We start from the raw sequence: 24,545 nt of genomic DNA on the forward strand, positions 1-24,545 counted from the left end.
AGGGAGAAAAAAAATCTCCCTGTATGCTTTTCTCCAAACCATGCATTATCTTAGACACCTCTTACAATGTTCTCCTACCCCACCCCAAATTAATACTCCCCAAATGTTGTAACCTTTCCTCATGGGAGATCTACTCATGCCAAACTAATTAGCTGGGAGCAGAGTTGGCGTGTAGTGAGAACCTTTCAGTTTTGGGCTCATGTTAAATAAACTCTAGGTTTTTAAAACTGCTGTTTAATGTGACAAGCGAATCATCCAGAGGTGCAACAGGCATCTCTTCCCATGGTGGATAATTCTGCTGAAGCTCTGCAGAACTGGCTGACCCAAAGAAGCAATGCTTTTGATCCCTTACATCCTAGCAGAGGCAAGGCCTGGGTATCATGCAGAGATGCAACGGGCACCTCTATGCTCGCTGGTGCGTTTTAGCTCCCGTGTAGCACACAAAGTTTCGGGAATTACTCACTGGCCGCTTCCTGCATGTTCTGAGGGTCATTGCAAGTTGGAGATCACTCTGCCCTGAATCTAAATTCTGTGCCAAGAGTTCCAAAGGGTCTCTGGAAACCCAGCGATTCTATGTGCAGCTAATGCATTTGGTATTGTTTTAATTCTTCATCTACTAGGCATGAGAAACAGCTTGGGAGTCTCAGTGGGGATTTACCAACACTTTCCAGAGTTTCCCTTTGCATTATGTTAAGTTCTAACAGCTGTTTCTATGAGGAAAAAAAAAACATTTAACCAGCTGGATTACAACTGAACCCAGTGTTTATGTCCAATTCCTAAAAACATCCCCACATGGGCAGCCTGTTAGAAGGGCTGGAGGGTGACAGGAGCTATGGGTCATGATGGGTGTTTGGGAGCGGGAAGATTTGTTTAAAATACACTAATATTTTTTTCTAAGTCTATCTTGGTAACTTTTTACAGCGACACATTTTGAAGTTTGCCATCAAAGATGAGTAGGAGGAGGAAGTTGTTTAAAGAAATTCTGGAGAGAACATCCAACAAGCAAGCTGATGGGCTCTTGGGAAAAAAAAGGATTGTAAATTGTTTTGATGGGAGATGGGGTAAGCGGAAAGACGCTTTGCATTAATTTTCTACACCTTCCTGTTTCTATGCAACCCCCCCCCCCCCGTATCTGTTCAAAACAAGGCAGTTTAACTGTGCCTTCTTGCGGCAGGAAGGAAAAAAATGTCTCTTAATTAAAAACATTTTGCATATTAGTGGTGTTCAAAGATGGAGGGTTTGAAGAGGCAAGGAATGTTGAAATTTTGCCTATTGATTGGGGCCTGTTCTTCCCACCTTGTTTCTGTAGTTTAGTTGATTAAAACCAAATATGTACACCTAAAACTTGGTTGCTTTTTATAAAAGTGATGCTGAGGAGGGAATTGTCTGATTGTCTCTTGCACTCAGGTGAGCTTTTTCCTCTGGAGTCATTTTTGCTGTTGAGTTTCCCCGCTTCTTTGATTCCCCCCCCCCCCCACTCCAAGGTCTGCTGATTTTAAAATATGCCCTACAGCAAGGGCTCCCAAACTGGTGCCCAGACCACCAGTGGCCCATGTGCTCCTTTCAGGTAGTCCATGATGTGCCTGCATTAAGATTTTTAATTGCATTTTTATTGCTCTCTTTCTTTCTTGTACTTTATTGCATTTCAGTTCTAGGCAATTTCAGTTCTAACGGAGCGAAGTACAAAACAAGAAATTTAAAGGAGCAATTGAAACACGAGTAAAAATCACACAGCATTATGAACGCTATAGCTGGCTGAAAAATCAAATCAAATACCCTTGGCAATTTTCAAGTGGTCCACAGGAGCGTAAAGTCAAAGAATAGTGACACTGGAAGTGTGGAAACCTCCTTGCTGCCCTGGTCTGACCTAGGTGTCCTTGGAGCACCAGAAAGCCACAAAGCCCTCACCTAATTGCTAACCCCAAATTTGTATCCTAGCAAGCTGTTGGGTTCCTACTTCCCAATTCTGAAAAACCAAGTGTGCACAAGGAGTTAACACAACAGGACTGTGAGGATTCAAAAGCAACCATCCTCACGACTACTAAGCAGAGTTGGTCCTGGTTGAAAAACAAAATCACAGTGCAGATATTGTGTCAGGATCATAGGGAACGTCACACAGATGCAATATAAATCTAGCAAGTTATGACAATTCCACGAGCCTGAGGATCTTTAGGAACTGATTTTAAAGTTTCTAGACCTCATGGATTTGTGGTTGGTTTTTTTCCTCTTGGGAAGGCAACACCCTTTAACCTACCCTGAGTTGCCACCTTCTTTGCAGACAGAGAGGTAAGACTAGTTCCCCTTCAAATTAACAAATGTAATTGTTCTCCAAAGAAGATACATTCCCCCCCCATACACATCCATCATACACTGTAACCAAAAAGGAAAAAGGAAAAAAAAAAGCAGTGTACATGAAAATAAGAAAATAAATTAAATCCGTAGCAGAGGGAAGAGGCAGAGGTGCTCTAGACTGCAGCGGAGCTGGGAGCTTCCAGCGATAACAAGAGAATCAAAGAGTTTTGCTGTTTTGTTTTGTTTTCGTGTGTGTGTGGTTTTTAATAAGAGTGACTGCCAGCTTGCCTGCTAGCGCGGGTCCAAGCCAGTAGCCAGAGCAGAGCAGAGGGAGGGCCCGGCTGCTCGCAAGTGTTTATAATTCCGTAAGAGTCCCCCGCTGGAGCCGCTCACTAAAATCGCCTTGCAAGTACGGGTGGTGGAGAAAGAGGGAGGGAGGAGGGTGTGAGTGTCCTGTCCTAGGAGGAGGAGGAGGAGGAGGAAGAGCAGGCATCCTTGCGATCCAAATGCAGCAGCGTTCAGCAGGGAAGTCGAGGCCGGTCTGAGCCTGTCCAGGGTGACCGTCTCCATGCTTAGCCATCTTCCTTAGGGGGCGTGTACCAGCCTGAGAGCAAAGTAAAAGGTTGTGAGGAAAGGTGGAAGGGGGGGGGGTTAGGCGAACAGACGCCGTTTCTGTAGATCAAGGCTGGGAAACTTTTGCTGGTGGGCAACCTACATATTCTTAACCTCTTCACCCTTGTGGGGGCCCCCCCCCGCCCTCCCGTCAATCACCAGATGCCATCCTCACATCAGGCAACGCTGCGTCCTGATTGTCAGGAATGCAAAAGCACAGATATTTGGAAACTGCTTTGTGCTGCTCTTCAAACCCCTGCTTTTCAGAAGGGCTGTTTGAAAGTCCTTTTGCAAACAGCTGAGCTTTAGCTGGGCCTGCCTGTTTTGCAGCATACAGCCAGCACAGAATTAAACCCACCACCCAGTTTTCTTCTGTTTTTTTAAACTACATCACAGGCCAGCAATTCCCCACCCCTGCCTCACATGGAGCTGGTCTAGCCAGCAAAATACTCTTCTTTCTTGGGTGCTCAGAGGCTCATTCCCAGGCCCAGATTCTCCTCTAGAACTGGAAGAGCAGGGGGGCTTTTTGCATAGAAATCGTACACTCTGCCACTGAGCTAGGGGCCATCCTCTCCAGGGGGATGGGAATCCTGTGGGTCTCTCCAGATCTTGCTGGATTCCAACTCCCGTCACTCCTGATCCAGAGACCTTGCTGGGGGTAAGTTGCAGCCACCCTCCCAACAACAGCTGGAGGGCACCAGGCAACCCACCCGTGCCCTACAAGGATTGCCATGGGATGATGGTTTTCAAACTGGTGGCAGCCTCAGTCGGGAATAGGTGGTCAGTTATGGCAGACAAGCTTTCTGGAGTGGAAAGCTCTGCTGCTACCCATCTTCCACTGCAACGAGACTCTTCAGTATAGACAGAAAGCCCCTAGGAAAAGGGGATGAGGGCAGAAGGTAGGAGGTTCTGAGCTCCCCTCCCACAGTTGTTTAACAATCGCAACACCACCCCTCTCTCCCTCGATTAGGCTGTTGCTTGTAATAACTCGGGTGTAGTTTTGTACTTGTAAATGCAAGTTATTGCGGCATGGCGTCACTGACTCCACCCCCTGTGACCTCATTTTACACTTGGCTCCTCCTATTTTATCTTGCACCTGGCACCAGTTGCCATGGGTGTACAGAATGGAACTTGCTGAGTACTGTTGTTATCGTTAATGGCTTTACTGTTTGGCTCTCGCAGAATTTCTGGGCTCAACTCAAATTGCTGGTTAAAAACCTTATAAAGCCCACCTGTGGGGTTCCACCTGTTCCTCTCTAAGCCTGGAAGTCCCTTAAGGTGAGGATAAGAAAAAGTGGCCAACAACGTAGGTCGGCTCCTCAGCCTTCCACCGGATGCGCTTCAACCAAGGGGCTAGTCCTTACCATTCTTCTCGTGAATCTGGACCAGGGACTTGTACGACTGCTGCGCTCTTGTCAAACTGTACTGGTTCTGCGGGGGGAGAACGGAGAATGGCTTTTAATTTTAAGAAGGCTGCCCTCTCTGCACCCTTCTGTCATCACCCACAATGGGTGCAATGGCAATATATCGTGAATCATGATGTGTGTGCTATAGAAAAATCAAAACTTGGGAAACACAGCGAAGCCAGCCAATGCCTCAACACAGTTCCATCCTTATTTCAGACATTGTGATATATCTGTATGTCGCAATGTTTAGGTGGCAATATATCGCGAAGCTGAAAGCCAGCTATTGCCCAGCCATGGGTACCCTAGAGGCTCCTGCCTCTAAATCACAGAAACACGATTACCCTGAAAAGCCACATACCCGTGAAAGGAAGTGTTACACTCCTAGAGGCAACTTTGCCAGATTATATCTCCCACATTGCTCCAACCACAAAACACTCACTGTGCTGAATATCTTGCAAGTGGTGGTTTTTGGTTTTTTTTTAATGCAATCAGGCATTTTAGGACAAGCATGGTGTGACCATAGGAACCTGGCCCCCCATTTTTTTTACATCCTGTATTTTAAGGCAGTGGACATAGTTCTCCCCCGTTTTATTCTTGCAACAAGCCTGAGGGCTGAAAGAGAGAAAAGGTCTGCGGCTCATTCAAGGTCACCTAGGTCAGTGTTCTTCAATCTCAGGTCCCCAGATGTTGCAGGACTACAACTCCCATGATCCACCTCTAGCTTAGCCCAACGGCCAGGGATGATGGGAGTTGTAGTCTTGCAACAGCTGGAGACCCAAGACTGACCTAGGCCACATTGTACATCACACACCATTTAAAGCACCATGACATCACTTTGAACAGTCACGGTTCTCCCCCGCCCCCACACAAAAAAAAATATTCTGGGAGCTGCTGTTTGTTCAGGGTGCTGAGATTGCCCACAATTCCCTTTCCAGAGTTCTCTGCAAAGAAGGATTGTCAAAGCACTTGGGGAGTTGTAACTCTTTAAAGCTTTGCCGGCTCTCTTCTGCCAGAGGCTCTTCTGGCAGCCGACTCCTCTACAGCACCAGCGCAGGGGAATTGGGGCAGAGGACACGTCGACCCTAATCCCAGGTTACCTTGTTGGCGCCAAACTGGACCCTGGCTTTGCCTTTCACAAGTGTGGCACTGATCTGCATGATCACGGACTCCACCGAGTAAGCACTGCTCCAGCCCTGGGGAAAAGGAGGGGAGGGAAAAGGAAATCTTCATAGAACTGTAGAGTTGGGAGCGACCACCAGCGTGATCTAGTCCAGCCCTCTGCAATGCAGGGACCTTTTTGCCCCAGGTGCGGCTCGAACCTGCAACCCTGAGATTAAGAGTCTCGTGCTCTACCGACTGAGCTATCCCAGGGAGCAGCAGGCCAGCCGAACACCCCAGCCCAACTGCTGCAGAAGTGGGACTTGGACCTGGCCCCAAATGGGAGTCCTCCCAGCCGCTCACCTGTTTCGTTAGAAGCTCCATGCAGATAGCTCCTCCGCCCAGGACATACCTTGGGAGAGAAGGACAGAGGGAAATCCATTGTTAGCCAAAGAGCCTGTGTGTGTGTGTGTGTGTGTGTGTGTAAATTCATTTAAAAGGGGAGCAGTAACCCAGTTCCTCACAATCAAAGCCCTTCCCTAATGGCAGATCCTAATGTATAAAATTATTAATGTGCCTCCTGCCCCACAACCAACCCTGCTGCTCAGCTAAGATGGCCTGTCCTTGGGGTGGGGAAAGGAGAAAGGTGGAAGCTGGCTCTACATCTATCGATGGAGCAGGCAGAATGTGGCCGTCTCTGATTTTCTTCAGAAGCAAGGAACACCCGATGAGTCTGTCCGGCAGTAGAACTAGGGTCCAAATACTGTTGCCTCTGGGGAGCAGGGCATCCAGCAGCACAGCTGGATGGGGCAAGGCCTTCAACCGGGCTTTAATTCCATGTCCTGTAAGAATTTGGGGGCAGAACATCCCCATTGCAGGCAGAAGATCACAGGTTCAATCCCTGGCATCTCCAGGTAGGGGCTGGGAATGTCCCCCTGCCTGAAACCCAGTGACGTGCCGGTCAGTGTAGACAATACTGAGATAGATGACCAAGGATCTGGGCTCAGTATGAGGTAGTTTCCTAGGTCCTGGCTGTCTGAGATCCTCAGAAGGGAGGTTATATAGATTTAAATAATACAGATTTTTATTTTTTATTTTGGACATGACTTGTCTTCTCAAAAACAACCTTTATTCAGATTTACAGTTTTAACGTTTATGTCCACAAACCTGTACAGACTTCTCTAAAAAGGTAAACACGATTTTTATATAGTTAATGTAGATGGGTATTGACAGTTATTAAAATATTATAAAAATAAATCAACTTCACTAAAGCCTCTTATTTATTATTATTACTATCCTCTGACATTTTCATGCAACGTGGATAAGGAAAAAAAATACAGTCTGCCAGGAACTGCTAGTTGCATATGAGCACAGCATGCACAACTGGAGCAGCGGAATGCTCTCATGCAAGCCCATTTTGTTTCAAATGAGGTTTGGGCAACAGAAATTCCAAGTGGACTGAGCCAGGTGTGTAAATAATCATCAAGAGGGATACAGCAAAATAAGCAAGGCAAAATACAACAGCAATAATAATACTGATTTAAAACAGCATGGTTTTACATGGGTTGTTGTCCTCGCCCTTGATAGGAAACTGAGTTACTAATAGCAGCCACCCAAATCCCACTGGTGGGCATCGTCAGGCACTTACCCTCCCGACAGCACAGGAGACACGACTCTTACGAAGGGCGGGTCAAAGGGAAAGTTGTCCTGAAAGGAGAAGAGAGAAGCTGAGCTGGCTGCCGGGCAGCCCTCCCTTTCCCTCCCACCCTGGCCATCAGCAGCTGCCACTGCTGCCACCACCTCCTCCCTCCACCAGCCTGACCTTAAAGGTGAAGTTGAGGAGGATGAAGTCTGCCCCCTCTTTCTCTTTGAGGATCTGCAGGTCGCTGTGCAAGGCGCTGTCCTCGTCCACCCTGGGAGAGAGAGAGGGAGGCAAGCTGAGCCCAGGCCAAAGGAAGGCCCCTCGCCCACCATATAGTTAGAGGGTCCCTTTTAGAAGTTTGGAATAGGAAGAAAAATTTGATTGAACAAAGTACCCCTTGGTGGCTTTCACCTGTGGACATCATTAAGATAAAGAAATTAAACATGATAGGCAAAAGATGGACGTATGAGGATCTTCTAATTAAATCAGAAGAAGGGTGGAAGTTAAGATCGTTGGATGAATTGAAAGAGGAAATTAAGGACTGGTTTTACCTGCACCAAATTAATGCATTATGGAGTGAGCATAAGAAAATAGGCATGGGGGCAAATAAATCTAGATTTCAAGTGGAGATTCTGGAAAGTAATAACAAACTACTCTCCAAAATGTATAAACAATTACTGGAAAGTGAAAATAAGGAAGAGTTGATTAAAGAGGTAATGATTAAATGGAATAAAGATTTAGGATATGAGTTAGGATACGACAAATGGCAAACTCTGTGGAAGAAGGGTATGAGATTTACTGCGTGTGCTGACCTATGTGAGAACTTATATAAGATGATGTATCGTTGGTACTTGACCCCGGCAAGATTAGGTAGAATGTATAGAACAGTAGACAACACTTGCTGGAGGTGTAAAGATAAGGTAGGGACCTTTCTCCATATTTGGTGGACCTGTGAGGAAGTGAAGGGCTTCTGGGGACAAATTTATGAGGAATTAAAGAAAATTTTGAAGTACAACTTCCCCAAGAAACCAGAAGCGTTTCTCTTAGGGATGATTGGGGAGGAAATAAAAAAGACAGAGCAGACCTTCTTCCAATACGCCACCACTGCAGCGAGGATTTTAATAGCAAAGAAATGGAAATCCCAAGAAGTACCCACAAAGAGAGAATGGCAGGTAAAACTGTATCAATACTTGGAATTGGCGAGGCTTACACAATATATCAGGAGGGATAATCCCGTTAAAAAGAAAGAAGACTGGTCCAAATTTTTAAGTTATCTTGAGACCAATTTGGGAATTAATAACTTAACAGTAGATGATGCTTAACTCCTACGACATGTAAAGATAAAATGAAAATAACTGCAGAAGACTTATGTAGAATATTTAATCCAAAGCTGAGGTTAATGGAAGTCAAATGTTTGTAAGGGTATGATTGGAAATTTTTCTTTTCGTTTTTTTTTTCTTTCCTTTTTTCTTTTCTTTAGATGTATGTGTCTTTTCTCAATGTTTGTTTTGTACTTTCGATTATACAATTTTTTCTTTTTTGTATGTGTAATTTTAAGTGCTTGTAATAAAGTATTTTAAAACATTTAAAAAAAAAAAAAGGAAGGCCCCTCGCCCCTCCCCAGGTCAGAGTTCCTGCTTTGGGGGTCACATGCTGGGCTGGACGAGAAGCCAAAGCGGGTGGAGAAACAAATGCAATTTTTTCCCTCCCACTTTTGTACAATGGGGTAGTTTCTCTGCACCGTCACGACACACACCTCTGCCCAGGCAAGCGAGATGCACAGCCTGAGTTCAAGGAAACGCCCCAGCCAGGCGAAAACACTCGTGGAAGGTGCATAGAGGTTTGCCTGAGGTGTCGCCTGGGGAAGAGTCCCAAGGGCCAGATGGAGCACACTGGAGGTCCACATTTGGGTCAGAGATTTCCTACCCTTGGCCTAGATTAACCTCTCCATCCACCAAAGCACTAGCTAACTTCATGAGAAGAACCCGAGGGCAAGGACTATCTTATCCCCAGCACGTGTGAACAGCTCTGGGAGCCTTTGCTGTCGTTGCTGGAAGAGCTGCAATAAAAATGCTGGCTATGAATCAATAAAGCAGGCTCAGATAAGCCTTTGTTAATTTTTTTCAGCTTGGCTGGAAGCGGCCCACTGCAAGGTGCTCTGCCCCAGCCTCTCTCTCTGGTGGAGAAAGAGGGGCAGGAAAATCCCTTTGCCAATCTACCGGCCTGGGAGAAAAAGCAGAGCAGGCGTCTTCAAGTGTGTGTGAAGTCCCGATTCATACTGGAATGGAGGGTGCAGCACACACACACACACACACACACACACACACACACGGGACCAGTCAGACCCTTACCTCAGGAGTTTGACATTCCAGTCGTACAGGCTGTCGTTCACTAGTTCAACTGCATAGTTTCCTGTGGGAAATAGAAAGAAGCAGTTGGTATTGCAGGAGAAAGGAAAGGAATAATGGCTATATACACAAACACAAACACACAAACCTTAAAGTAACCAACAAAGCAGAATTAAATTCCTACCGCAAACCATCACGGCTTCCACAATATATATAGGCGACTCTCCATTCACAAAGGGGTCACGTTCCAGGCCCCATGTGTATAAATGAAATGCCCCTAAGTGGGGAGCACCCTAGAGAGTCCTTGTGGCTCTCCGGGAGACCCCAGAACCTGAAGAGGATGTCCTCTTTGGGCCCCGGGGTCTCATTGCAAGCCACAAGGACTCTCTAGGGTGGTCCCCACTTCTGGGTTCCCAGTGCCGCATGTGTGTGTGCCGTCGCATGCAAGTAGATCGCGTACAAGTGGGGAGTTGCCTGTATACATACAAATACAGTGGTACCACGGGTTACATACGCTTCAGGTTACAGACGCTTCAGGTTACAGACCCCGCTAACCCAGAAATAGTACCTCGGGATAAGAACTTTGCTTCAGGATGATGCTTCAGGTTAAGAACAGTTTTACGTTAAGAACTGACCTCCGGAACGAATTAAGTACTTCACCCGAGGTACCACTGTATATGTAAGGCTGTCATTGTGCAGTCCCCATTTGCAGTGGCACATGAGAATCCTGGGAAAGGAAGGCTCCAGGTTAATGGGGTAATTATGTTTTTATATACGCTGGAAGCCGCCCAGAATGACAGGGTTACCCCAGCCACATGGGTGGGGTACAAATAATAAAAGTATTATTATTATTATTATTATTATTATTATTATTATTATTATTATTGGTTAGGGTTGGCAAGCAGCATGAGCAAGGACACAGCCCACAGTGTATATATCTACCTAAACAAACCACGAACAAAACAATTGCTCCATCATCTACACCCCACTGAAAAGACCAATGCAACACAAAAATACGAACAGGGGTGACAAAATAAATTTCAAATTCTGCATTATAGGCATCAGTATACATCAGGCACACAACCACAAGAAAATAACGCATCACATTACCTACCAACTCAGTTTACTTATTACAATCCAGGTTTCTCAACAGTCCTGCCCCCCCTCTTCCTGACCGATGACAACCACTTCCCCAAAAAGCAGAGACAAGGCCAGGCTCCCAGTCCTCGGCCCCTCCCCGCCCCCGGCCTCGGGGCTTTCCCAGGCTAGATACTCACCACCCTTGAAACTTGCCGATCGGTAAATATCCCTGAGCTCCTTCATTAGCCGGTCGGTGGCCTGCACAGACCCAGACACTGCCCCCTGAGAGAGGGCGAGAGGGAGGAGGAATTTCACTGTTACACCCATGTTGCTAGCAAAACGGGCTGCCCAGCCCCAGGCTACTCCATCCCCCCCCCCCCCCCCCAGAACGGAGACAAGTTATCGCCCAGGCTCAGGGCTGGCCTGGTGCTCTCCTGGCAAGGTGAACTCCAACCCCCACCAGCCCCCAGGGAGTGCAGCCAACAGCCAGGGCTCATGGAAGCCACAAGCCAACCATGTGCCACTCCCAGCATCAAAGAGGGAGAGGCAGGCTTTGAAACGTCAGCTGGGCGACCCTCCTCTCCCTCTCCACCCCCAACCCGCCCCCCATTTCCCCGCCTTGCCCTCCCGCCTGGCGACACGTACATTTAAGTAATCTTGCCTCTGGTTCTTTTTTATTTTCTCGAGGATGGCCAGGTTCTCTTTGCCAATGCCGTCGTCTTCCGCCTTCTTCCCTTCCGCCGGCTCCTCCTCTTTCATCTCGTAGTGATCGAGTTCTTCTGTGTCCTTGGGGGCGAGAAGAGAGCCACAGAATGGTGAAGTTGGAAGGGACCCAAGGGCCACCTAGTCCAACCCCCCTGCGACGCAAGAAGACAGAGCTCATGACATATTCCTGACTCGCGACAGCTTTGAATTCTCTTTTTTTCTCTCCTTGGAAATCAAAAGCTGCACAAGCCACGTGGAACTATTCAAGAATTGTTGCATGCTAAATAGGAAGGGACGCGGGTGGCGCTGTGGGTAAAAGCCTCAGCGCCTAGGGCTGCAAATCGAAAGGTCGGCGGTTCGAATCCCCGCCGCGGGGTGCACTCCCGCTGCTCGGTCCCAGCGCCTGCCAACCTAGCAGTTCGAAAGCACCCCCGGGTGCAAGTAGATAAATAGGGATCGCTTACCAGCGGGAAGGTAAACGGCGTTCTGTGTGCTGCGCTGGCTCGCCAGATGCAGCTTGTCACGCTGGCCACGTGACCCGGAAGTGTCTGCGGACAGCGCTGGCCCCCAGCCTCTTGAGTGAGATGGGCGCACAACCCCAGAGTCTGTCAAGACTGGCCCGTACGGGCAGGGGTACCTTTACTTTAAATAGGAAGGGTGCTCTATGTCTCCAAAATGTATCTCCATAGACCTTTTAACATAAGGCTTCTGTAGCCCATTTTTAAGGCTGTTGTGGATTTGGATGTGTCTGTTATTTACCACTGATGGATGTATCCAAATCCTTGCTCGCTATCGCATTAAAATCTCCAGTCCACATGGCGGGCAGGGTATAAGTTATAAAATTATTCTTATTGCCCCTGTCCTGAACATTTCTGAAGGAACAGGAACGGCTGTGGAATTGAGGTGGCTGAGCAAACAGGAGTTGGGGAATTTTTAAAGGAATGCACCCCTTACCTCTGGCATCTCCTCGTCTTCCTCTTCAGAGGACACTTCTTCCTGTGTGCTCTATGGAACAAAACAGGAGGGCAGGTGCATGGAGTTATACTAGAAAACACTGCCGTAAGGCCACGCTTGCAACCTATGTTTAAATTGCAATGATGTCATGGTGTTCCCAGTTCCTGGAACTGTAGTTTGTTAAGAGCGCTGGGAGCTGTTAGGTGACACCTGATCCCCACCCAGAGTTCCCTGGGAAGAGGGACAGACTGCTAAACTGCTCTGGGAGTTGTAGCTCAGTGAGAGAAATAGAGACCTCCCAACAACTCTCAGCTTCCTTAAGCTAGGCTGACTCTACTCCTGAAAACAAGCTGTTTAGAGGTTTTATAAAAAGTGACTGCATTCAGACAACCATCTCTCATCTTAATATGTCAAAATATGAATGAGCCTTTCACAGGCAAACTTTGTGTGACCAAACCAGGACGTTTCCATTAACACTACACAGGCTGCAATCCCAACTACCCAGGAGTAAGCCCAGTGGAATTCAATAGGATGTAGACTTATGAGTCGATGTAGTTGGGAAAGGGCTGCGGCTCAGCGACAGAACATCTGCTTTGGGTGCAGAGGGTCCCAGGTTCAAACCCCGGAAACTCCACAGAGAGTCCCTGCCGGTCAGTGTAGACAAAACTGAGCTGGGTGGGCCAATTGTCTGACTCAATATAAGGCCGCTTCCTGCATTCCTATGAACTGCACTGCAAGGAACTAAAACAAGTTTGAACTATATTTTAATATTGCGGCTCATTCCAGAGCTGTTAGTCATAGTTTCTTGGCTTGGGCAAAAGGTTAAACAGAAGATTCTCATGTTTGTTTCTGAGTTTCCTTGATTTCTGAAAATCAAGAGGATAAAAACTTTATGAAAGAATGGGGGGGGGGAATAACTTGTAGTTATTTAGGAGACCACCATAAGCAGATGGACACACTTGTAGTGTAAAAAATATCATGGATAATATGGTTTGATATAATAACTGGAGCACAAATGAATATGCAGTTGTAGATGTTTTAACACAAGACTTCATGGACGGGATGGGGGGAAGTCGCGAGAATCGGAGAATCTCCACATACAGTGTTACTTTATCAATGTGTGTTTATTTGAATTTTTTTATTTGCAAAATTAATAAAATATATTTTAAAAGAAGAAGATTCTAATGTTTGTTTGCCGGATTGCACACAGGAGGTCACTGCTTCAATTCTCAGCATCCCCAGCTAAGGCTGGGAAAGATTCCCATCTGAAACCCTGGACTGCTGCTGCAGGTCAGTACAGACAATATGGAACTCATCATAAAGCACAGCCCACCGCCCCTTCTGTCATGGAGTGAAGTTTTATGTATTTGCAGAAGCTGCCAATAAAAGCTGGAACATGCTTGTGCGTTCTAGCAGGTCTGTAACTTTCCATTCGGCTCAAAGCAAGCAGCTGTTGTTTTGAACAGTGTGCCTTATCTTAGTACCAAGGCCACGGGAAAGCGTATTATCTGCAGCCCAGTGAGCAGTCTTTCTCCTCCTCCTTTTTCTTCATTCTTCAACTGACTTCTTTTACCTTTATATTTTTGCATTTATATTTGTGTGGTGTCTTTTTAGGCTGAAACTGGATATTTATTTTTTGCTCTAAGAGGAGCTATGCTGTATTTGGACTCTTGACAAAGAACTTATGCCTTAGTAAACGTCTATGAATGATTTTTCCTGTGTGTTGTGTTTCCTTGTAATCCCACGTCTACCAGAGTCCCACTACTCTGCTACTTTGCTGCGTAGGCAGCAGTCAGGAGTGTCCTGGGGCATTGATTCCTAACACCTTCCTATATTGAACCTATTTTAGTACACTTGTGACTGGTGTTCGGGTGGATTTCTTTGTTCCTTTGCTTGCTGATGTAAATAAATGCTGTTAGATAGAAAGAGCAGTGTGTGGACTTTTCCTTCTCCTTACACGGAAGCAACTGCTGTGAACTCTGCTACTGCCTGAAGAGGTTTTGCACAGAGGAAACGTGCCGGACAGGCAGAAATAAACACAGAACCAATTGTGCCCGTTCAAGCAGCCTCCATACAGCAGAATGCCACCTGGCCCAGGAGCCTTGCTTACCTGCTCAGCAGGCAGAGGCTGGTCCAGCATTTCAACGTCCGGATGCTGGGGAAGGTTGTAGAGTTTGCAGAGATCGGAAATGATCCGCTTCAGGTGCTGCAGAAGCTACCCAAGAAGGAAGCCAACGACAACAAAAGTTATAGAAAAAGGAGGAATGCTGATCACCACCCCTGCCTCCTCCAGCTCAATCTCTCCCCCTCCTTCCCCCAAAGACATGGCCCTTCCTCCGCCTCACCAACGTATTTCCTTTCTTCACGTCTGCTAGCCGCTCCAGGATCGCCGCCAGGTTGGGATCGTCCGATTCCACGGACCATATTGGGGGGACAGCTGGATAAGACTCCTAGAGAAGGCGGGGAAACCGAGGGGGGTTAGCATCTCACAGAGATAACCAGATATGACAATGTTGTTCTGCTCCAGTCCTCTGCAACTTCCTGTCACAGGCCCATTATGCTAGTGATGAGGACGCTATGGTCCTCCAGATGTCACTGGACTACAACTCCCATCACCCATGCTGGCTGAGGCTGATGGGAATTGGAGTCCAATGATACCTTGAGGGCACCAGATTCTCCAGTCTTGATCTAAATACCTTGACTTCAGCTCCCATGGGCTAGCAATGTTATTCTACCTGCCAGGGTTCTTGTGGCCCTCTGAACATTAAAGCCATGCAGCTAGGGACTAACTCGATGCCATAATGAAGTCTGCCAGTCCAATCTCAAGGGGTCTCAAGTCTAAGGTCTTAGTTGAGATAACAACCCTCCCTGCTTTTTGACCCAGGCATCTGTTATTCCAGAGCTGGAGATCCTTCAGGTCCCTACAGATACTGTTGGCCTCCCAACACACATCAGCTGCAGCCAAGATGCCCAATGGTCAGGGCTGAGGGGCTACACATTCCCCAGATCTCTGAAGTGGTATTTCCAGTCTAAACCACTAAGAAGGTCAACAGGGCTGAAGATCTGAGTCGTAAAAGCAAAATAGTGACACCTCTTCGCCTGATCCTTTCCCATCTTTTTCCACCTAGGCCACTGGAGCACCTGGGCTGTCCTGCATCTCTGCTTCCATGCCACAGCCTGCACCCCTTTTTGGCTACATGCTGCACACTGTGTTACCCTGGCAGCTGCCCCATATAAATCACACCTCCCCTGCTAAATCAAGGCTGGTCTCCCATAAGAACAACCCTGCTGGATTAGGCTCAAAGGCCAATCTGTCCTGGCATCCTGTCCTCATGGTGGAGAACCAGGTGCCCCTGGGAAACCCGCAAGTAGGACTCAGGCACAACAGCAGCTGGCAATTCAGAGGCGAAAGGACAGGGAAAGGAGAATATAGCCATGGTGACTAGCCTTGATGGCCTTTTCCTCCACAAACCTGTCCAATTCTCTTTTCAAGTCATCCAGTTTGGTGTCCGTATTACATCCCATCGTTTGCACACTGTGTGAAGAACTACTTTCTTTTGTCTGTCCAACATTTGGCTTACCGGGTGGCCCCGCTGGGTTCTCATGTTGCGGAAGTGTTCAAGATGGGAAACCCCCTGCCTCCCAGCTGCCTGCATTGTGCTTAAGCCTCAGGATGGTCACCAGAGGCGAGCAGAAATTCCATGCAGGCGAGTGAGTAGGTTGGCAGGAGGAGGATCCCTCCAACCCTCCTCTGCCAACCCACTGGGTTTCTGTCCCAGTTGCAAAGGCAGGGCAAGTCTTTGCTTTTGCTTGGAAGTGGGCTGGCAGAGGGTGAGCGGCTTAGATCATGCCATGTTGACCTGGAAGCTACGTGGCACTGATGGAAGATGGGGCTTCCGCCTCCCCTGCAGCCAGCGTGTTAACACAGGGTACCATGATATGCCAAGTTTGCAACTTTCGTAGGTTTGCACAGGGGCTTTCCATGATCCCTCTTGTACCTTGCCAACTACCCCCACCCACGGCCCGCCTTAGGCCCCGCCCTCCAAGCCCCGCCCACACACGCCCCGCCCCTCTCAGAAAACGCCCCGCCCCACCTCTGCAAGCCCCGCCCCGGTTCCACACGCCCCGCCCCGGTTCCACACGCCCCGCCCCATCACCCCACTCTCCTCCAAGCCCCGCCCCCGAGGGAGGGCGAGGGTCTCCCGCTCAATTGAAGGCGCCCCCCCCCACCCGGGGACTCACCGTGATGTTGCCATGGATACGGACGGGCCCCCCGCCGCCCGGGCCGGGCAGGAACTCGCAGCCCAGCTCGTCCGGGCAGGCGCGGGCGATGCGGAAGCGCTCGTGGCCGCGGTGGAAGATGGACTCGAGGAGCCGCAGCTCCCGCCTCAGCAGCGCGCGCCCCGGCCCCGCCCCCAGCGCGGCGCCAGGCCCCGCCCCCAGCACGGCGCCAGGCCCCGCCCCGCCCGGCCCCGTCCGCTGCATCTTCCCATCGAGCGGCCCGCCGCGGCCCCCGGGCCCCCCGCGTCCCCCCACACCGCAAGATGGCGGCCGGGAAGGGCCCGCAGTCGGAAGTGACGACCCGCATCCTGCTCCTCCCCCCATCGGCGCGCGGGCGGGGGAGGAGGAGGAGGAAGAGGAGGAGCCACGCCGGCAGGAGGTGACGGCGGAGGCCCGCGCGGGCGCACGCACGGCGCCGTCGTCATGGAGACGGGCGCTTCCGGGCCCGAGCGGAAGTGGAATCCCGATGCCCGGTTCTATCGCTACCTTCGGTGACAGAGGTGGTGAGCCCTAGAGCGACGCCGTAGGGGCCAGAATGTCGTGTTTCCAATATGCTTCACAGAAGTATCAGCTGCTCCTCCTTTGGGTGACTTGGGGAGCTTTATTAAGAAAATGATCCTTCTACCATAGAGATTGTAAGGTATAGAGCGGCACCAAGAGCGGCCGTAGAGAAAAGCCTCCGGTTTTGCCTAGAGCGGCTTTACGCTACTCCATACGCAGCTCGAGAATTAAAATGACTTCCAAAGTCCACCGGAAGTTCCGGTGTTGTTGGACTCGAATGTTACTCGCACAGGAACAAACACCCATGGGCGGGTCTTATATGTATTGACAGGAAGCGGAAGTTGTGTCAAGGAAACGGGCGGAAATTTATGAGAAATAGCTCTTGCCCTGAAGTGGGATGGAAAAAGCGGGGTGGGGGGGGCGCAGTTTGGAATCCTGGAAAACTTCCCTCGCAATTGGCTGCTGTCCAATGTGACGCAAGAAGATGTACCTCCCAGGAAATATGGGGGAGGGTGACGAACAGCTATTTGGTGACGTCAGGGCACGAGTGGCCAATGGCATGGCGAGAATCCCTAGGTGTTAATACCCTCAATCCTCACGGTGACGTCATAGCGAGGGATTACCACAGGGTGTGCTATTTATTTTTGGAGCATATGAGGCCCTCCTGTTATCAGGCCTGGTTACCTCCTTCTTTATTGCCGCCTTCCAAAGAAGCTGGTAGACTGCCTCTAGTCAGGAAGGCTCCATTACTCATTCATGTATAATAGACGGCTCTTCCTATAGACAGTTTCTAGAGCAGGGTTTCCTTGCAAATCAATAATACTGTGTGCACTGTTCAAAACAAAATAAAGACACTTAGAAGGTGCTATCAACCTTGTGAGAAGGAAGAATTGTGAGGGAGGAAGGTGCAGGGCCTGGTGGTCCACTCAGAATGCCCTCTCCCAAATTCCTTTTCCTTTTCTCCAGGTCTTCTTGGTTTTATAATCTTGCTCCTAATGGCGTTTATCTGTCTGCTGTGTAATAAATGAAAACTTATTTTCAGCTGTTTAAAATATCATACTTTGTTTTTTTCTAATGTTATTGTGCACACCTATCTCTCTGCTTGGCTACTCCAAACGAAGCCCCTCTGAAATCCGTAGGATTTGCATTACTACCTAGGAGGTACAGTTAGCATTGCAGTCTACGCATGTTTACCTAGAAGTAAGTGCCTTGAGCTCAACGGGACCTTCTCTTGAGACAGCAGGCATAAGATTGCACTGTAAACTGTTTCTCCTCTTTTGTACCTTAGCAAGAGTTTACAAAGAGAATGTGAATGTGGAAAAATTCGTATATCAACTTTGTCTTCTGTTAGATTAAAGCTACAGCAGGTTTTATTTCAGGGGGTTGACTGGATGACCTTTGGGGGTCCCTTCCCAGCCCTAGAATTCTATGCTAGTTGCTTAGAAATGCTCAAGGCCTTTGGAGGCCTTCTTATCTCACCAGCTGCATTCCTGCTGAAGGAGGAGGGGCAGGAGGGCCCCCCCCCCCCGCCTTTTTAATGAATCAGCAGAAAAACAAGTAGCCTGCAGAAGAAATCCAGCTCAGACCAGTTTTGCAGTTCGGTTGTGCTGAAGCAGCTACGGATGTTACATTCGGAATTGTACGTGGGATTTGCTTTGCTGAACTGTATAAGAGCGCTTTGGACAATAATGCAAGCAAGCCACCTTACTTTTCGGCACGAGCCAAGGTTTGGGGTTCTGTTAAGCTAAACCAAACCTGTCTTGTGCCTTCCTCTTGTGAGTCTTTTTCCCTTTCTCTAGGACAGGGGTTGTCAACCTGGTTCCTACTGCCCAATAGTGGGCGTTTCTGGATTCTAGGTGGGCGGTAGAGGGTTCTACAGCACAAGCTGAATCCTCCTTCCATAGAGCACTGGTGGGCGGAAAGGAAATTTTACCATCAAGAAAGTTGCATTGTTATTGTTTAGTCGTTTAGTCGTGTCCGACTCTTCGTGACCCCATGGACCAGAGCACGCCAGGCACTCCTGTCCTCCACTGCCTCCCGCAGTTTGATCAAATTCATGCTGGTAGCTTCAAGAACACCATCCTACCATCTCATCCTCTGTCGTCCCCTTCTCCTTGTGCCTTTCCCAACATCAGGGTCTTTTCCAGGGAGTCTTCTCTTCTCATGAGGTGGCCAAAGTATTAGAGCCTCAGCTTCACGATCTGTCCTTCCAGTGAGCACTCAGGGCTGATTTCCTTCAGAATGGAGAGGTCTGATCTTCTTGCCGTCCATGGGACTCTCAAGAGTCTCCTCCAGCACCATAATTCAAAAGCGTAGGTATAAAACGGTTGACTACTCCTGCTCTCGGAGGACATTTGGATTCCCTCCAGGGAAAGAACATATTTTTTAACACTCCCTTGATGACTGTAAAATAGTAACAACAACAACAACAACAATAATAATAATACAGACTATTGTTACGGAAAAATCTAGGTGTGAGGCTGCTCAGTCACCCAGCTCGTCGTCACCCAGCTCAGTCACCTGCGGGATAAAGGAAGGAGTCCAGCCAAACGGAGCAAATAGCTGTAGACCAAAGTTTATTGCGCAATTTGAACCCCGAGGATGGGGTGACAAAGACTTTTAAAACTTTCCCACCATATCCCAGAATACAGTTCGTACAGCATCATTGCTACATCATTGCTACATCACTGACATGTCACAAAAGGGGATGGCTTAATCTTGGCAAACATGTCCAGACAAGTCCTTGGTACAAGATTAGCATAAGCAGACATGGCAGGGCAAGACTCAGGTATAAGATTATCATAGACAAATATGTCTTAAGTACCCACCACCCAAAAGTACAATAGAAGTTCCTTTGCATGTCTGGAGGCTGAGGCGAGTCAGGTGATGAGATTTGGCTTCCTTTGGCTAACAATGAGCCCAACAATTGTCACCACTGGGAACTTCCTGGAGTCCTTTTTCAAGGGGAAAATAGCTTTGGAATGGAGGAAACTGGGAAAGGAGATGATTTTATATTATTTTTAAAGCTAGGTAACTTCCCTGAGCTGTCAAGTTGAAAGGATACATTCAGGCATAATATTTGTAATATTTAACTTTAAAGATGTCCCCCCCCCCCGGTAATTTCCGTAACACTATGTAATGAGGAAATAGGTGGAGTCTAAGCTCAGAGGAAGTGGGTTGTTAAACCAGAGCAGCTGAATGGCTCACATGTAAAGCCTGGCAACTAAGCAGACCTTTGCAAGACCTAAGTAGCTTTGGAAATGGAGAGCAGCAATGCTGAACCTGATCTGTGAGGGAGCTCCAACTAGAAACAGCATCTTTTCCCCTCAGCGCTTGGCAAATACATCTGAGGGCATGGAGGAAGATGCAAGCGGCTAGCTCATTCCCAGGGAAAACTTGGCCACCAAAGACGGTGAACAGGATGTGGCAATCAAGCCAGACGCTGGGTCCTTTAGCCTCGGGCCTTGCTGAAAGAGATGCAGCCTCTTTCGCCACCCTGAAGTGCCCTTGGCGAGAGGTGAAGGAGGGTGTCTGCTCCAGCTGTTTTTGCTGCTCACAAGCCAGGTGTCTGCTTGTGTGCATGGAGTCTGTTGAAAAATGCATGTGGTGGTTCAGTGGGGGACTCTCTGGACCAGTTGCCATGGATACCAAGGACGGAGATTCCTCCCTCATCACCGTTGGTGCTTCGAGAGAAAGGCCACTTCCTCACTGAGGCGACAAACACTGTAACCACAGCGTTTTCTAGCGAGCACTTCAACTGTCCAAATGCTCCTTTGTGTGCACTGAAGGGGAGCTTTTTGCTATAGTTTTTGAACCTTGCAATTTTAAAGTAATATACAAACAAGTGAAAACAGGACATTGGAACATGGTTTGACACCTGAAAGTCACATTTGCACTATCCAGAGGGTATCCTGAATGGGGTAACTGTGCCCTGAAGGTCCAGGTGCGCAGCCTGGGAGTCATTTTGGACTCACAGCTGTCCATGGAGGCACAGGTCAAATCCGTGTCCAGGGCAGCTGTCTACCAGCTCCACCTGGTACGCAGGCTGAGACCCTATCTGCCTACGGACTGTCTCTCCAGAGTGGTGCATGCTCTGGTTATCTCCCGCTTGGACTACAGCAATGCGCTCTACGTGGGGCTACCTTTGAAGGTGACCCGGAAACTGCAATTAATCCAGAATGCGGCAGCCAGACTGGTGACTGGGAGCGGCTGCCGAGACCATATAACTCCGGTCTTGAAAGACCTACGTTGGCTCCCAGTACGTTTCCGAGCACAATTCAAAGTGCTGATGCTGACCTTTAAAGCCCTAAATGGCCTCAGTCCAGTATACCTGAAGGAGCGTCTCCACCTCCATCCTTCTGCCCGGACACTGAGGTCCAGCACCAAGGGCCTTCTGGCAGTTCCCTCGCTGCGAGAAGCCAAGTTACAGGGAACCAGGCAGAGGGCCTTCTCGGTAGTGGCACCCGCCCTGTGGAACGCCCTCCCACCAGATGTCAAAGAGAACAACAACTACCAGACTTTTAGAAGACATCTGAAGGCAGCCCTGTTTAGGGAAGCTTTTAATGTTTGATGCATTACAGTATTTTAATATTTTTTTGGAAGCCGCCCAGAGTGGCTGGGGAAGCCCAGCCAGATGGGTGGGGTATAAATAATAAATTATTATTATTATTATTATTATTATTATTATTATTATTATTACTATTATTATTATTATTATCCATTTAAAGCACATGGCTTCCCCCAAAGAATTCTGGGACCTGTAGTTTGCTTGGGGTGCTGAGAACAGTAGCCCTGCAAAGGGGCAAGCTACAGTTCCCAGAATTTTTTAGGGGGAAGCAATGTGCATTAAAGGGATGGTGTGTTTGGGACTAAAGCATTAATGCATATGTGCTGGGTTGCCACCTACAGTGCATCATTCTCAACAGAAGGTGAACAAACCTCATATTTCTGTTCTTCACACTCAAGCTGCTAGCTTGCCCACTCAGGTAGGGTGTGAAAATGGGTAGTACATTGCTGCAAGGTGGGGGACAGCTTCCTCTTCCAGGGTCAACGCATAATGTGCACATGGCTGATCTGTAGTGCACACCAAGTGCTCCTTTGCAAGAAACAGCAACAACCCTGCGCGTAGAAATCTAGTGTGCCCAGGAGGAGAGTTGGGTCTTTCCCTGATGTGCTGGCTTTCTAGGGGCAGGGAATTGGTTGGAGTGGAGGAGCCTGACGTCTGAGATGGCAAAGCCCAGGCCCAGATTCCTTACTGCAGGAAAGGCTAGGTTAGAGAAAGCAAGTGAGAGAGAAATATATATTATTAAATATTGTTATTCATCATTATTGAGTAAAGGTAAAGGGACCCCTGACCATTAGGTCCAGTCGTGGCCGACTCTGGGGTTGCGGCGCTCATCTCGCTTTGTTGGCCAAGGGAGCCGGCGTACAGCTTCCGGGTCATGTGGCCAGCATGACTAAGCAGCTTCTGGCGAACCAGAGCAGCGAACGGAAACGCCGTTTACCTTCCCGCCAGAGTGGTACCTATTTATCTACTTGCACTTTGACGTGCTTTCGAACTGCTAGGTTGGCAGGGGCAGGGACCGAGCAACGGGAGCTCACCATGGGGATTCAAACTGCCGACCTTCTGATCAGCAAGTCCTAGGCTCTGTGATTTAACCCACAGTGCTACCCGCATCCCATTCATTATTGAATAGGACGTCCCTATTTTCATCAGAGAGAAGTTGGAGGGTTTGGGCTAGTGAGGGGTGTGACCTGGGGGTTTGTCACTAAGGAAGAATCCCAAGGGGCAAGGAGAGAGGCACCCCTGTCCAAAGCGAATAAGAACAGCCCCCCCATCCCGTTCCCTACACTGCTACTCTTCTACAGATGGCGAAATGACGAGAACCTGTCAACGCATCAATTCTTCCTTCCTTGCCATAATCAAACTAATGACATCTCCCACATCTGCCAGCCTCTAGAACATGTTTCTAGGCCACTGAGGAGGCTTCCCTGGTGAATCAATCCTGGAGACGCGAAATTTGCTGTTGTCGTCCTTTGAAACGCCTTAGCGGAAAGGCACACTCCAAAAGTGCTTCCCTGGGCCCCATTCTCTTCCCCCCTCCTCCAAGGGCCCTGCGCATTTGCCCTCAAACATGGAAACTCCATTACCAAAGTAGGCAGCTGGCACAGAACAGTGTGACCTTTACAGATGCCAACAAGGTTGTGGTACTGTGGCTGATTCACAATATGCTGGAGGGATGTTAATTGGAAGAGGGGGAGGGGGAGCAGAGGAGAACAGACCCCCACCCCAGAGACACTACGCAATCATTTGCAGCCAGGCTGAAGCTTGCAAGCTACATGCACAGTCTTCGTAATACAGCGGTACCCCTAGTTAAGTACTCAATTCGTTCCGGAGGTCCGTTCTTAACCTGAAACTGTTCTTAACCTGAAGCACCACTTTAGCTAATGGGGGTCTCCTGCTGTCGCCGTGCCAATGGAGCACGATTTCTGTTCTCATCCTGAAGCAAAGTTGTTAACCCGAGGTACTATTTCTGGGTTAGCGGAGTCTGTAACCTGAAGCGTATGCAACCCGAGGTACCACTGTACTAGAAGAAAGGGTTCCTTTTCCTGTTAGGCAAAGATCATAAGACGACTCGGATGGTCGCCAGATTCTGTGTACAGATCTGGAGGCGCAGACCATCCCCCGACTCAAACTAGTTTGTTAAGAAAACCCCCAAACTCGGTTCCATGGGTGACTCTGGGTCATCTCTCTGCAGTAGCTTATCTTAAAGTTTTAAGTGTCTTAACGCTTATCGCATTTATAAATGTTAAATATATTGTTGTACATTGTTTTAAATGTTTGTTTTCCTTCTGGGATTGTACCCCCAAGTGTGTTTTATAAGCTGGTCTCTGACTGTAATAAATTATATCTATCTATCTATCATCTATCTATCTATCTATCTATCTATCTATCTATCTATCTATCTATCTATCTATCTATCATCTATCTATCATCTATCTATCTATCTCTATCATCTATCTATCTTTCTAAAAGGGGGGGGGGAATAAGTCACTCTCACCCTCCTGGAGATTCAGGCCTTCCTCCTGCCACCTGGATGGGGTGAGATAAAACTGGAGACTTCAGGTCAGCCTTGGGGATCTGGCCACCCTGATTGTGTTGAGGGCCCCCAGTGGACTCGTAATCTGGTGAACCGGGTTCGATTCCCCACTCCTCCATATGCAGCTGCTGGGTGACCTTGGGCTAGTCACACTTCTCTGAAGTCTCTCAGCCCCACTCACCTCACAGAGTGTTTGTTGTGGGGGAGGAAGGGAAAGGAGAATGTTAGCCGCTTTGAGACTCCTTCGGGTAGTGATAAAGCGGGATATCAAATCCAAACTCCTCCTCCTCCTCCTCCTCTTCTTCTTCTTCTTCTTCTTCTTCTTCTTCTTCTTCTTCTTCTTCTTCTTCTTCTCTCTCTCTCTCTCTCTCTCTCTCTCTCTCTCTCTCTGTGTGTGTGTGTGTGTGTGTGTCTCAAACACACAGAGGGAAATTTGCAGGAGAGGCACCAGACAAAAATATTGGGGTGCGGGGAATCACATCCCAAGGTCAAACTGTGTTTGGGGGAGAGATCTGCCCGCACAGTC

At 48.5% G+C, this 24,545-nt stretch overlaps 2 protein-coding genes across 7 annotated transcripts in view; one reads left to right on the forward strand and one right to left on the reverse strand.

The window, feature by feature from the left end:
• Nucleotides 1–2,149, forward strand: part of TDRD10 (tudor domain containing 10) — a 37,988-nt gene extending 35,839 nt beyond the window's left edge. For all 6 annotated transcript variants that reach the window (XM_028709070.2, XM_077920030.1, XM_028709072.2 and 3 more), the window contains one exon: nucleotides 922–2,149. In XM_028709070.2, coding sequence (XP_028564903.2) covers nucleotides 922–957 — 36 coding nt within the window. In that variant the 3' untranslated portion in view covers nucleotides 958–2,149. The remainder of the gene's footprint in view (nucleotides 1–921) is intronic.
• Nucleotides 2,150–2,302: 153 nt separating this feature from the next.
• On the reverse strand, nucleotides 2,303–16,757 carry UBE2Q1 (ubiquitin conjugating enzyme E2 Q1). Its single transcript, XM_028709068.2, has 13 exons — nucleotides 16,380–16,757; nucleotides 14,483–14,587; nucleotides 14,248–14,352; nucleotides 12,138–12,188; nucleotides 11,124–11,264; nucleotides 10,676–10,760; nucleotides 9,402–9,462; nucleotides 7,231–7,321; nucleotides 7,057–7,115; nucleotides 5,772–5,820; nucleotides 5,408–5,503; nucleotides 4,269–4,335; nucleotides 2,303–2,896 (listed from the first exon to the last, which is right to left on the reverse strand). Exons 1-13 carry the CDS (start codon nucleotides 16,740–16,742, stop codon nucleotides 2,865–2,867), a joined length of 1,305 nt encoding a protein of 434 aa, XP_028564901.2. The 5' UTR covers nucleotides 16,743–16,757; the 3' UTR covers nucleotides 2,303–2,864.
• Nucleotides 16,758–24,545: the final 7,788 nt, after the last annotated feature.

Source organism: Podarcis muralis, chromosome 16 (assembly GCF_964188315.1).
Source record: "Podarcis muralis chromosome 16, rPodMur119.hap1.1, whole genome shotgun sequence".
In the NCBI taxonomy this organism is placed as follows: Eukaryota; Metazoa; Chordata; class Lepidosauria; order Squamata; family Lacertidae; genus Podarcis; species Podarcis muralis.